The 15,224-nt window shown below is 43.8% G+C and overlaps 1 protein-coding gene across 1 annotated transcript in view; it reads right to left on the bottom strand.

The window, feature by feature from the left end:
- The window catches only part of LOC124776693 (protein takeout-like), an 86,309-nt gene that overhangs the window by 52,449 nt on the left and 18,636 nt on the right, over window positions 1-15,224 (bottom strand). Inside the window, exon 2 of the mRNA XM_047251797.1 lies at window positions 6,468-6,560. Within this exon, the coding sequence (XP_047107753.1) occupies window positions 6,468-6,560 (93 nt within the window). The remainder of the gene's footprint in view (window positions 1-6,467; window positions 6,561-15,224) is intronic.

Genomic DNA, 15,224 nt, shown 5'->3' with positions numbered 1-15,224 from the left:
AATGTTCGAATACAGTATATGTTCCAAAACCCTGCTGTAAATCGATGTTAGTGATGTGCGTCTGTAATTCAGCGGATTACTCCTACTTCCCTTTTTGGGTATTGGTGTGACTTGAGCAATTTTGCAGTCTTTAGGTACGGATCATTCTGTGAGCGAGCGGTTGTATATAATTGCTAAATATGGAGCTAATGTATCAGCATACTCTGAGAGGAACCTGACTGGTATACAATGTGGACCGGAAGATTTGCTTTTATTAAGTGAATTAAGCAGCTTGGCGACCCCGAGGATATCTATTTCTATGTTTCTCGTCTAGGCAGTTGTTCTTGATTGGAATTCAGGATCACATTTCATAGAATAAAATTACTGTCAGATGCTCAAGTTCTGAAACAATGCTTCATGTGCGACTTCACGACTGAAAGATGAACGAAATGTGGTATCATAAAGCAACACGTTCACTGAGGCGGGATAAGTCATTGGATACCTCCTAACATCTACATCTACATCTACATTTATACTCCGCAAGCCACCCAACGGTGTGTGGCGGAGGGCACTTTACGTGCCACTGTCATTACCTCCCTTTCCTGTTCCAGTCGCGTATGGTTCGCGGGAAGAACGACTGTCTGAAAGCCTCCGTGCGCGCTCTAATCTCTCTAATTTTACATCCGTGATCTCCTCGGGAGTTATAAGTAGGGGGAAGCAATATATTGGATACCTCATCCAGAAACGCACCCTCTCGAAACCTGGCGAGCAAGCTACACCGCGATGCAGAGCGCCTCTCTTGCACAGTCTGCCACGGTTACCAAATAACCCTGTGACGAAACGCGCCGCTCTTCTTTGGATCTTCTCTATCTCCTCCGTCAGACCGATCTGGTACGGATCCCACACTGATGAGCAATACTCAAGTATAGGTCGAACGAGTGTTTTGTAAGCCACCTCCTTTGTTGATGGACTAGATTTTCTAAGCACTCTCCCAATGAATCTCAACCTGGTACCCGCCTTACCAACAATTAATTTTATATGATCATTCCACTTCAAATCGTTCCGCACGCATACTCCCAGATATTTTACAGAAGTAACTGCTACCAGTGTTTGTTCCGCTATCATATAATCATACAATAAAGGATCCTTCTTTCTATGTATTCGCAATACATTACATTTGTCTATGTTAAGGGTCAGTTGCCACTCCCTGCACCAAGTGCCTATCCGCTGCAGATCTTCCTGCATTTCGCTACAATTTTCTAATGCTGCAACTTCTCTGTATACTACAGCATCATCCGCGAAAAGCCGCATGGAACTTCCGACACTATCTACTAAGTCATTTATATATATTGTGAAAAGCAATGGTCCCATAACACTCCCCTGTGGCACGCCAGAGGTTACTTTAACATCTGTAGACGTCTCTCCATTGATAACAACATGCTGTGTTCTGTTTGCTAAAAACTCTTCAATCCAGCCACACAGCTGGTCTGATATTCCGTAGGCTCTTACTTTGTTTATCAGACGACAGTGCGGAACTGTATCGAACGCCTTCCGGAAGTCAAGAAAAATAGCATCTACCTGGGAGCCTGTATCTAATATTTTCTGGGTCTCATGAACAAATAAGGCGAGTTGGGTCTCACACGATCGCTGTTTCCGGAATCCATGTTGATTCCTACATAGTAGATTCTGGGTTTCCAGAAATGACATGATACGCGAGCAAAAAACATGTTCTAAAATTCTACAAGAGATCGACGTCAGAGATATAGGTGTATAGTTTTGCGCATCTGCTCGACGACCCTTCTTGAAGACTAGGACTATCTGTGCTCTTTTCCAATCATTTGGAACCCTCCGTTCCTCTAGAGACTTGCGGTACACGGCTGTTAGAAGGTGGGCAAGTTCTTTTGCGTACTCTGTGTAGAATCGAATTGGTATCCCGTCAGGTCCAGTGGACTTTCCTCTATTGAGTGATTCCAGTTGCTTTTCTATTCCTTGGACACTTATTTCGATGTCAGCCATTTTTTCGTTTGTGCGAGGATTTAGAGAAGGAACTGCAGTGCGGTCTTCCTCTGTGAAACAGCTTTGGAAAAAGGTGTTTAGTATTTCAGTTTTACGCGTGTCATCCTCTGTTTCAATGCCATCATCATCCCGTAGTGTCTGGATATGCTGTTTCGAGCCACTTACTGATTTAACGTAAGACCAGAACTTCCTAGGATTTTCTGTCAAGTCGGTACATAGAATTTTACTTTCGAATTCAATGAACGCTTCACGCATAGCCCTCCTTACGCTAACTTTGACATCGTTTAGCTTCTGTTTGTCTGAGAGGTTTTGGCTGCGTTTAAACTTCGCAGTAGTTTCCTAACTTTGTTGTTGTACCACGGTGGGTTTTTCCCGTCCCTCACAGTTTTACTCGGCACGTACCTGTCTAAAACGCATTTTACGATTGCCTTGAACTTTTTCCATAAACACTCAACATTGTCAGTGTCGGAACAGAAATTTTCGTTTTGATCTGTTAGGTAGTCTGAAATCTGCCTTCTATTACTCTTGCTAAACAGATAAACCTTCCTCCCTTTTTTTATATTCCTATTAACTTCCATATTCAGGGATGCTGCAACGGCCTTATGATCACTGATTCCCTGTTCTGTACATACAGAGTCGAAAAGTTCGGGTCTGTTTGTTATCAGTAGGTCCAAGATGTTATCTCCACGAGTCGGTTCTCTGTTTAATTGCTCGAGGTAATTTTCGGATAGTGCACTCAGTATAATGTCACTCGATGCTCTGTCCCTACCACCCGTCCTAAACATCTGAGTGTCCCAGTTTATATCTGGTAAATTGAAATCTCCACCTAAGACTATAACATGCTGAGAAAATTTATGTGAAATGTATTCCAAATTTTCTCTCAGTTGTTCTGCCACTAATGCTGCTGAGTCGGGAGGTCGGTAAAAGGAGCCAATTATTAACCTAGTTCGGTTGTTTAGTGTAACCTCCACCCATAATAATTCACAGGAACTATCCACTTCTACTTCACTACAGGATAAACTACTACTAACAGCGACGAACACTCCACCACCGGTTGCATGCAATCTATCCTTTCTAAACACCGTCTGTACCTTTGTAAAAATTTCGGGAGAATTTATCTCTGGCTTAAGCCAGCTTTCTGTACCTATAACGATTTCAACTTCGGTGCTTTCTATCAGCGCTTGAAGTTCCGGTACTTTACCAACGCAGCTTCGACAGTTGACAATTACAATACCGATTGCTGCTTGGTCCCCGCATGTCCTGACATTGCCCCGCACCCGTTGAGGCTGTTGCCCTTTCTGTACTTGCCCAAGGCCATCTAACCTAAAAAACCGCCCAGCCCACGCCACACAACCCCTGCTACCCGTGTAGTCGCTTGTTGCGTGTAGTGGACTCCTGATCTATCTAGCGGAACCCGAAACCCCACCACCCTATGGCGCAAGTCACCGTGCCGTGCCGTACCTCCTTTTGCCCCTAGATTATGTCCCATAAATGTTCGATAAGTGACCATATCATTCGCTAGATCTGTCCAGAATGTTCTTCAGATCAATCGCGAACATTCGTGGCCCAGCGAAATGTCGCATTGTCATCTGTAAAAATTCCAACGTTGTTTGGGAACACAAAGTACATGGACGGTTGCAAATGGTTTACGATTAGTCGAACATATTCATTTCCAGTCAATGATCGCTTCAATTAGACCATGTAAACACAGCCCCCACCATTATAGGACACCCACCAGCTTGCACAGTGCCTTGTTAACAACTTGGGTCCTTGGCTTCGTAGGTTCTGCTCCACACTGGAGCTCTACCATCAGCTCTTATCAACTGAAATCGGGACTCGTCTGACCAGGCCACGGTTTTCCAAAGGTCTAGAGTCCAACCGGTATGGTCACGAGCCCAGGAGAGGGGCGGCAGGCGATGTCGTACTGTTAGCCAAGGCACTCGCGTCGGTCGTCAGCTGTCACTGCCCGTTAACGCCAAATTTCGCCGCACTATCCTAACGGATATGTTCGTCGTACGTCCCACATCGATTTCTGCGCTTGTTTCACGCAGTCTTGTTTGTGTGTTAGCGCTCACAGCTCTGCGCAAATGCCAATGCTTTCGGTCGTTAAGTGAGAGCCATCGGTCACTACGCCGTCCATGATAATAAGTAATGCCTAAAATTTGGTATTCCCGGCCCTCTTCACACTGTGATATCGGTATATTGAATGCCCTAACGGTTTCGGAAATGGAATGTCCCATGCATTTAGCTCAAACTACCATTCCGCATACAAAATCTGTTAATATCCGTCGTGCGGCCATAATCACGTCGGAAACCATTTTCACATGTATCATCTGAGTACAAATGACACCTCCGCCAATGCGCTGCCCTTTTGTACCTTGTGTACGAGACACTACCGCAATCTGTATACATGCAGACATGTCGCTATCCCGTGGCTTTTGTCACCTCATTGTAGTAACACCAATCATATCATAAAATCGCAACTACCAAAATACTCTTGTATGTATTGTGTATAGTACTGTACAACAGAGAATTCATAATTTTACGATATTGTTATAACGATTGTGATTTAGAAACAATGCGAAAACAATAAGTTGTTGCCAAAAAAATCGAATAGTTCTTGACCGATTTACTTCAGATTTTTACGTAATACTCTAAAAACATTCATACAGACATAAGCTTTATATTCTTTAAAACAGCAGTGTACAGGCTTTCAGTAAAACCCGAATACAATAAAAAGAATGCTGTGCCGTGATAATGGGCAGTTTGGTTCAAATGGCTCTGAGCACTATGGGACTTAACATCTGTGGTCATCAGTCTCTTAGAACTTAGAACTAATTAAACCTAACTAACCTAAGGACATCACACAACACCCAGTCATCACGAAGCAGAGAAAATCCCTGACCCCGCCGGGAATCGAACCCGGGCTTGGGAAGCGAGAACGCTACCGCACGACCACGAGCTGCGGACTGCAGTATCTGGCATGTACAAGAAATCGGACGCTACCCGTGAAGAAATAAAAACAGCTCCTGAGCTGTTTATTATCCCACTGTGTAATGGAAGTGATAGCATTTCCCACACGCTGGATAATTTGCGTTACCAGTTATTTGTCAAATCTGCCACAAAAACCCGCGACCGTAACGGCCACGCGGTTCCAGACTGAAGCGCCTTTAACCGCACGGCCACACCGGCCGGCCTAAATGGGCAGTTTAAGTTTCTTTCTCATAGTCAGCTTTAACTACGATGGGAGGCATTTAAACCAGTAGACTGTTTCTCCAATGTATATTCTCAGACCACACACATAATATTTTTAAATAATTGTATAGACAATAATGTGATGTTTTGGTTTCTGCCTTGCGGTTGCTTTTAAGAGCAAGCAGGAAAGTCGTATTTATAGCTTATCGGACTGCGTTTAGAATACTACCACGGATTCCGAATCGTCCGAAACTTTGAAATTCTTCCCATTCGCAGACTGAAACAATATGGAAAACAATCACTGAACTTACTATCGTCACGACCCAGCAGCTCTCATACCCCCATATGCCAACGATCCCAGCCGATTTTAGTACTCATTTCTATCGACTTCAGTTTCCATCCACGGTTCTGTGTACAATGACAAAAGGTTCAAGGTCAGAGAGTGGGGGGGGGGGGGGGGAGAGAAGACGCACAAAGAGGGGTGGAAGAAATCGACATAGTGAGGGAGGAGGAGATTGCCTATGCAAACCAGTGTAGTGAGGGGATCAAGTGCATTGAGATGAAGTAGAACGAACCTGAAAACGAATATTGAGCTTGTTATGTTTGCGTAAACCACGAAACCGTCATTCTGGAACGGGTTATGTCAGAGTTCTCCTTAGAGACGAGTTAGTAGAATTGTCAATATCGTCCTAAAGTCTTGTAATGTCAGTGTGTGGTAAAGTATCTATAAACTACAGATATAATGATTTTGGAACGTTGTTCTGGAGTTCTTGCCAACCTTATTAGTTAATGTGGGAGTGCAACGAAGATTTATAGATATCAGTATTAAACGCGGAAAGTACTAAGATGTTAGACCTGTAGAAACTGTTGGAAAAAAAACGAAGAGCAAATATTTTTTTCACATAAAACGGTATTGCATCAAGTACACCATATTACAGGAGAGGTTAGGCTGCATACCAAGCAGTTTGTATTTCTCATTGCAATTCAGTGAAACAGAGAATAGACCGCCTACAAACATTTGTCGTGTTTTGTGTAGCGACTTGTTGAGAAACTATAAACAGGTATTATTAAGCACAAGTTAATTTTGTGCCGATCAGCGTGGTAAAATGTACATAGTAACACGAATGTCATACTGCAGGACACGTACAAAGTGAGCAGTTTTTGCAAATAGGGAAACCGCTTAGAACAATGGAAGAAAGGGGCGCAATATCCTTAGATAAACTAAGGAAGACTGTTCTTTCATCGTTATATTCAAAAATGTAATCAATTATACTCACCTTTCACAAGATAGGGAATTGCAGCGCGACCATTCTTCAGAGCACATTCATTTAGGTTTGAGTCCTTCTCGCTGCAGGCTTTGAGGTATTGTGCTGAAACAGAAAGGTCTTATGTGGTACAAGAGCATTTTTGCTTTGATACTACAAGATACAAACAAAAAATGCATCAAGGAACTATTGTTATGGTCTTCAGTCCGGAGACTGTTTTGATGTAGCTCTATATGCCAGTCTGTCCTGTGCAGGCCTCCGCATCTCTTTATAACTACAGTAACGTGCATCCATTTGCACCTGCTAACTACATTCGACTCCCTATGCAGCCCCCCCCCCCTCTCCCCCCCCCCCCCCCACACACACACACACATCAAACACGCCTACTACTTTTATTCTTATATCCTAGTTTATTCTGATATTCTAGTACAAGTGGTTGATACTTGATAAAACGATTACCCCCCCCCCCCCCCCCCGACCTATCATCGCCACCTAAGAACTGTGGACCATGCCAAAGTGGGTGGCTTTCTTTGCTCTACGACACAGACACACATGTAGAGATGAATCTATGGAGAGTCCTGAGTAGCCTGTGATGCTGATGAGTGACATTAGCCTCTACACTGAGGCAACAGTCTAGCTGATTGACTGATCTGGCCTTGTAACTTTGGCAACATAGCCTTTATATATTGGCACTATCAATGGCTGAAAGAAAAGCGAAACTACTGCTATTACATTTAGTTCAAAACAGATAGCTCTCATGTGTGGGTTATGGGATGATATCCTCATGGGTAAATTATTCCGGAGGTAATATAGCCCGGAGGTCTGGTACTGTGCGCCGTGGAATTTGAATCAGCGCCAGACATCATGGACGTCGAAGACCCCTAGATGTCTCTGCACCATCGCGCCGTAAGCCGAGGCGGCGTACGCCTCCTGGCCTGCATTTATAGTGTGAGGAACAAGTGGTTCCAGCAGCCAATAGCGACACCCCTGATCCTGTATTTAAGTGCCTGCCTCTCGCTCAGCCGGATGGATCTCCGCCCCCACCCGCTTTTACAAGGCCCTCCAAATCCTTGAACACCATGCGCTCCGCCTTGCCTTCCGTATCCGCCTTCCTTCCCCCACACGGCTCCTGTATGAACTGATCCCCTTCCCCCACCTCCTCCTGTTCCTCCAACATCTCCGCATCCTTTACATTGTCCACAGGCTTCATCCCCCCCCCCCCCCCGCCCTCTGGTTTCCTCCTTCCTCTCCAAACCTCGCCCATTGCCGCGCTTCTATCGCTGTATCCCTCCCTCTTTCCACCTCCACACCCTCCATCTCCTTCATCAGGGCAATTTCCAACACCTCCTCCTCCTGGATGACGAACTTCACCGTGACATCTACCCTTCCTTCCAACTATAACCTGGCCTTGTTCCCCCCCCCCCTCCCCAGGGCCCCCTTTTTTCCTCTTCCCTCCTTCTCCCAGAGCGGATTTTTCTCCTTTCCCCCCCCTCCCCTGAGACCCTGTACCCAATACTTGCCTCTTTCCTTCCCACATCCCTCCCTGCCTGGCCCTCTTCAGTGCGCCCCCTGCTCATCTCCCTCATCTCTTCCCCTCCCTCCCTTCTTCCAGTCTCCCTCATCTCCTTGCACCTGGCAGATCCTCTGTTTTGATCATGGTCAGTGTGCTACATCAGTGTTGTGTTTAGTGCTGTTTCTCCTGTGCGTCAAGAGGTGTGATTTTAATTGTGTACTGCCTTGAGGTTCACCGTCGGTGTTAGTTATGTGCTACGCCATCTGTCGATACCTATTATGCACCAATCATACTGTGCCTTGTGTTCTTTTAATTGTCGCCGTGTGTGACTTTTTGTGTGTGCTACTTTTAAACAGTTTTAACAGTTTTTTATCTCCATTTTACAGTCACCCCGTTTTTTGTCTATTGCCTTCCATGATGTTCCCCCTTTTTTATATCTATGTTCACCATATTATCTCCTTTGTTCTTTTTAAATATCTTCTATTGTTTGTTCTGTGTCTTTCGGCTGAAGAGCAGTGCATATGCTGCTGCCAGCCCGCCCCGATGGGGAATTGAAATACAATAAAGAAAAAAAAAAAAGCTCAGCCGGCGAATCTAATCGTTGCGTGAGTAGTGACAGTAGTGACATATTTCCTCGACAACAGACTGCTTGTTTACCGTTCTTTGTTTTCATTACTAGTGGACATGTTGGACTCGTTTGGTTGTCCCTGTCACTCCATTGCTTCTTGCATGTTGTCGTCGTAAGGTCTCTCTCGATCATCCATTGTTGTTGTTTCATGTCCGTCCTTTCTGTTCGTTTGTTTGTTCGCGGGCCACTTTCCGTTTGGTCCCGACGCGATTTCTCAGCCACCCTGCGGTTACAACAACAGGAGGTAAAATAGTCCATTCATATACTCAGGAAGATATTGGCCATCAGGTAAACTAGCGTCCTACGTGTCGGAGCGTTCCACGCTTAATGCTTTAAGAGGGTAGGTAGGTTAAAGGAATTAAAAATAGAGTTTGGATAGGCTGAAATGAAAGGTAGTGTTAATTAGAGATACGCAGCGGCAGGAAGAACGGATTTTTGGACAGGTCAGTACACGCTTTTTAACACAGAATCAAATAGATGTAATGCAGAACGAGGTCTCACAATAAATACAAAAATAGAAATGCAGCAGACTACCATATACAAAATAGTGAATCCATTAATGCGCTATATACAAGTCGACACTAACTATGGCTGTAAAAGTTTGTGTGCTGACTAGCTCCGCACATGAAAAGATGGTAAGAATGTCTGATGCCATAAAAGAAATTATTTAGATCGTTAAACCAGATGAAAATTTAATACTAATGAGGACTGAAATTCGATAGTGAGAAAGGGAAGAGAAGGAAAAGTTGTAGCAGAACACAAAATGGGGGAGAGGAGTGTAACCTTCCGGCGGAGGTTCGAGTCCTCTCTCGGGCATGGGTGTGTGTGTTTGTCCTTAGGATAATTTAGGTTAGGTGGTGTGTAAGTTAAGGGACTGATGACCTTAGCAGTTAAGTCCAATAAGATTTCATACACATTTGACCACTTTTTTTTGTGTTTGGAGACTGTGAAACCAGACTGTACACTGTAAAACATTATAAACTACGGATTAAAACTGAATAAATTGCAGAACGGTAGGACTTTTAGGACATGGGACCTGGTTAATTTGAAAGAATCAGAGTTTGGGGAGTGCTTCAAGGAAGTATTAGGGAAAGAGTGACTGAAACAGGTGAAAGCAATACAGTAGAAGACTGATGTATAGGTTTCACAGATTATGCTGAGGGAATTGAATGAGGAAATGAATACAGGTCAAGGTAAAGTCTTTGGTGCGTACCCCATCACGGGGCTACTGGCCTCACTGTAGACAGAGCACAGCTTTTCTTCGCCACAGCGTCCACAGCTCGTGGTCGTGCGGTAGCATTCTCGCTTCCCAAACCCGGGTTCCCAGGTTCGATTCCCAGCGGGGTCAGGGATTTTCTCTGCCTCGTGATGACTGGGTGTTGTGTGCTGTCCTTAGGTTAGTTATGTGTAAGTAGTTCTAAATTCTAGGGGACTGATGACCATAGATGTTAAGTCTCATAGTGCTCAGAGCCATTTCTTCGCCGCAGCACTAAGAAGGGGGTTGTTGCGTGCCCACAGCGCCGGCGGCCTTCTACCTCGGGGAACGATCCCCGGTACTCATTGGGAAGGCTTGGGGCTGTACCCGAGAGAATGGAACGGAAAAAACCCATGACTCTGTCTGGGACTGAATCCGGGATCTCCAGTTTCGAAGTGCAGTGCGCTACCCACTAGCTAATCATGATGGCCACCAAATAAATGTAATCTCAATCCTGAAGAAGACCAAGATGAAGCAAAGAAGGTGGCATATCTGCCCTATGCTGGCTCTATTTCTGCCAGAATCAGTAGGATCCTCGATAAACACAATATCACGTGTGTTTTCCGTCCATCCAACAAGATCGGGGGCTGCTGGGGAGTGTCAAAGACGACCTGGGGTTACGAAAACAAGGGATTTACAATATACCTTGTCAATGTGGCATGTCCTACATTGGCCAGACGACAAGAACTGTGGATATCAGGTGCAAAGAACATCAGAGGCACACTAGATTAAGACAGGTGACTAAGTCAGCTGTTGCTGAACACTGTCTAGAACTAGATCATGCCATGAAGTATTAGGATACCAAGATTCTAGCACAAACACCCAGATTTTGGGACAGTGTTATAAGAGAATCGATAGAAATTAAAATGGCTGACGATCTTATGAACCGTGACACAGGGTATCAGCTAAGCAGGGCCTGGTATCCGGCTCTGGAATTGTTAAAGGAGCAACGAGGCCAGCTGCAACACTACACAAACAGAAGAACCAGAGACATGGAGATGGAAAACGAGCCCCTGACGGACTACCAGGTGCACCAGGCCGAAGATGGAACACCCAGAAGTAGGACTGGTGGGCACGGACCGCAGAGGGAACATCCACAGCCGCAGCGGACGAAAAACGGAGCGGCAACGCTCCAACAGGTCGTGGTGAGCGGGCGCGGACCGCAGGGGAACGCTTGGTACCCCAGACCGTAGATGAAACCCCCAGGAGCGGGTTTGGTGGGCGCGGACCGCAGAGGGAACACCTAGAACCGCAGCGGACGGAAATCGGAGCAGCAACGCTCCAGCAGGTCGCAGGGAATGGGCGCGGACCACAGAGGAAGCGCCTGCAGCCGTTGGTGGAGGGGGAAGGCCATAGGCATAAATACTGGACCAGGTCCACTCGAGGAGCAGTCTCAGGTCGCACCTGATGAAGGTTACGAGCTACGTGACCGAAATATCGTGCAAGTACGACGCTGATATCCGGCAGAACACCCGACAACCCAAGATGTCAAATGTAATCTCAGTTAAAAACGTTACGTATATCTAGCAATGTACTACGAAAACTCAACGAAATACTTACATGTGCTTAAAGATATACAGTGACTTGAATACACGGACAGCAGAGTATGGCCAAATTGATTAATAATTTTGTAGTTTAGAAAAGCTATAGAAAATGTGTGCAACCCTGTAAAGATTAAATTTAATAAAGCAGTCTACACCTGTATACACGGCGCTCAGAAACAGTTTGAAAAGCTTGTGACAACGCTGCAGGGTAGGTTGTGCTGGGAAATAATTGTTAAAAAAAGAATTCGATACGCTGATTGTTGAAGTTAGCCAATCAAACAATTGTGTGGGCAAATTCAAGTGGCGGGCCAGAAACAGTGTTGCCTAACGTGTTGTGCATTGGAATAAAAATTAAAAAGCCTGCAACCGTAACTTTTGAATTTAATTTATTTAATACAAAGGTACAATCTCGCGTGTACCGGAGATCTATTGACATCGGTTATTAAATATTGACTCCTGTTATACTGAGCATAAGATTGGACTCCTCCCAATTTACGTTTTTCGAAAGGTCAGAAGATGATGTAATGGAACACCGAAACTGCTTGCATAAATAAATTAAATGCAAAAGTGACGGCTGCAGATGTTTTAATTTTCATTTGATATAGAACAGCCAATTTGCTTGTAATCATCCATTACAAGGAAGGACATGCAAAGATTTGGTCTTCGTTTGTGTTTCCTAGGAGCAGACAATAGAGTGATAGAAAAATTGAATACAAGACGTTAGTAGGAACTGAACCCGAACCGAACGATGAGCAGTCATGTGCGCTATCAAACTGTATCTGGCGGGCTGTCTGAATTTGCGCGTGCAACGGTCTGATTGGCTAGCTTCAGTGCTAAGAAACTCGAAAACTGCGCAACGTCTCTACATTTTCTTAACAGCTGTTTCTCGTTATAACCCATCCTGCAGCACCATTACAAGCTTCTCAGACTGTTTCTGACCACCCTGTATAGAGCCTGTACGCCAAAAGCTATGCTGCGTCACCTGGTGGTGAGTACTTTGCACCAAAAGAGCAATTTTCTATCACATTTCTTTTATGTGTTGGGCGAGACAAAACTATGTGGCTCTATGATACGTAGCCTAGTCTCATTATTCCAAAGATCCCTACAGGAAATTCCTCTAATGGTCTCGATGTCAACAGGAGGTTAATTTGATCATTCTGCAGTCACATTTATTTATTTTGCATCAAAAGGAAAGAAGGAAGATTAGGGATTAACCTCGGGGTTAATCCCTAATCTTCCTTCTTTCCTTTTGACGCAAAATAAATAAATGTGACTGCAGAATGATCAAATTCGTTCAAATGGCTCTGAGCACTATGGGACTTAACATCTGAGGTCATCAGTCCCCTAGAACTTAGAACTACTGAAACCTAACCAACCTAAGGACATCACACCCATCCATGCCCGAGAAAGGATTCGAACCTGCGACCGTTGCGGTCGCGTGGTTTCCGACTGAAGCGCCTAGAACCGCTCGGCCACACCGGCCGGCGCAGAATGATCACATAGTCTTCTTCTATTACAGGTTTTTCTACGTATATCACCACCGTTTTGCGAGTAGAACGTCGCCTTTCTCCCACTGATTGCCATTTAAGTTCCTTTAGGTTGAATGTTAACTTTCGTGTTTTTTATACCGATCCAAACGGTGAAACTCAATTTGTCCCACTATCGTTTTATATGCAAGTCATTTACTAATGCATTTAATGCTACTAATATTATATATTCCTCCCATTTCATATAACTCATTAATCATTCCTAAATAATTTTACGTATGACTTACGTGTTTCGGATGTCGACAAGTAATCTTGTATTTATCATCAATTTTGTTCGGCAGCGAGAAAATTTCTTTTGCAAAAATGACTTAACCAAGTACCGATTCCAGAGTCCGTAATTCCATCAAAGTGAGGTTTATGGGAAACAATTGGGACGTGTCCCAGTGTTCGGACCTGACGCTCACGTCATGCAACTGTTAGCACACGCAAGTCTAAAATCTTGATGGGTCACTGGAAAGGAAACAAATTTGGATGGGTTGCCCACCAGCGCACACTACAGACTGGCTCTGGACTAAATAAAGTATGAGTCGTACAAATACTCTATGAATTACTGACTGCTAAATGGCAGTCTAAACATTTGCCTCTACTGACAGATGATCAGGAAGCTAACTATTATGATGCTTCCCTGTTTAGACGTTTACAAGAACTTAGACCTGAGCTGAGACAGCTTTGAGCATAGAGCTGCTAGGTGTCATGCTGTTCATGTATCTTGCCTGCTTTTTGGACCATTCACGGTAATATATCTTAAGCAAGGATTTTTGGAATCCCGGTTTCCGTTACTGAGTTTCTGAGAGAATCTTTCACTTGAACGATTATTTCTGTGACTTATGTAACAGATTCAGGTCATAGTGCCTGACTAAAGTGGTTTGTGCACACGCTAGCACAACATACAGCAAAAAGAACAGTAGAGAGGGCATTAGATATCCGTTTCTGCAACATTTTATTTAATAAGATTAATTCCCAAGTCTTTACCGTCTGATGATACGTTGGTGGAATTAGAGCACCATTAAATAATATCAAGTGAGATGCAAGAAAACGTGAAGAAAAAACGATTAAGTACAACTCAAATTAAGTTGTATGTTTCACTGCGAAGAAATGAAGTTCAGACGAAAACTTCGTATTACGCTTTGCTGTACACAAGAAAATGTTAGAGCTATCTAATTAATTGCACACTGATTAAAAAAATTCTTTTAAAAATAAGAAAAATATACTGAATGGAAATCATTCCAAGCAATGACGAGTAATCAGAAGACATACTGAAGAGTGACAGAAACTGATAAATGATAGAAAATCCTGCAAGGAAATGATGTGGATTTTTTATACTAAAGAACAGTTCTTTGGTGGATATGTTACCACAAATAACAGAGGTCACACGTCTCAGAATTGCTGAAAACAATAACAATAGTGCATGAAAAAAACAAATAGCAAATTCTTATTTTTTAGTACGAAAATATAATAAAGCGTACTATATTTTATCAAACAATAAAGAGGCAGGCTTCATGTAAAGAACGAATCCAACTTCTAAATTTCAAGTTGTTGTGGAATACGAAGATGCAGACTAAAAGTAGGAATGAAGACAATAGACAAGTAGTCTCTTAGGAAGGTCATGTGACAGTATTCAAGGACAAGGACATATAACAGTTAAATTAACCAATAAATGAAGCACCTGAGGAAATGTAGTTACGGCAGTGAGAACTCACAATGGAAAACTGACATCAACAAGAGCAGGAACAGAACAAAATAGAAACATGTATTGTGTAGTTACTGTACTGGCACACATCAAACAATGAGATAAATTTGAACAAACATTCAAACGTTTCTTTAAATAGCCGTATGCCACTAAATGTGAATCAGAAACACACAATAACGACAGAAGCCATGCTGGAAGTTCAGAGTGACAATTATTGAACTGCATGAAATAAAATTGTCATAACTTCTGAACGGTTTACGTTAGGACGTGCAAACTGCACGGTTGGCCGCAAGGTATGATTGGGATCAGTATGTGCCGTATGGTTTGGTTTAGCGACAAAGCCCACTCTCATTTGGATGGGTTCGTCAGTCAGCAACACTGGCGCATTTGGGGGAAAGAGAATGCGCATTTCTGATCGAGAACTCTCTTCACCCTCAACGGGTGACTGTGGTGTGCAATGTCCTGAGACGGAGTAATCAGTGTGTTATTCCTTAATGGAATGGAGACTACCAAACGGTACGTGAAGGTTTTGGAAGATGATTTCATCCCCATTATCCAAGGTAACCCTGGTTTCCACAGGAGGCGGAGCTAG

The sequence above is a fragment of the Schistocerca piceifrons genome, chromosome 2 (genome assembly GCF_021461385.2).
Source record: "Schistocerca piceifrons isolate TAMUIC-IGC-003096 chromosome 2, iqSchPice1.1, whole genome shotgun sequence".
NCBI lineage: Eukaryota > Metazoa > Arthropoda > Insecta > Orthoptera > Acrididae > Schistocerca > Schistocerca piceifrons.
Note: the sequence above shows the minus strand (reverse complement) of the source record. Positions and strands in the feature narration are given on the sequence as shown.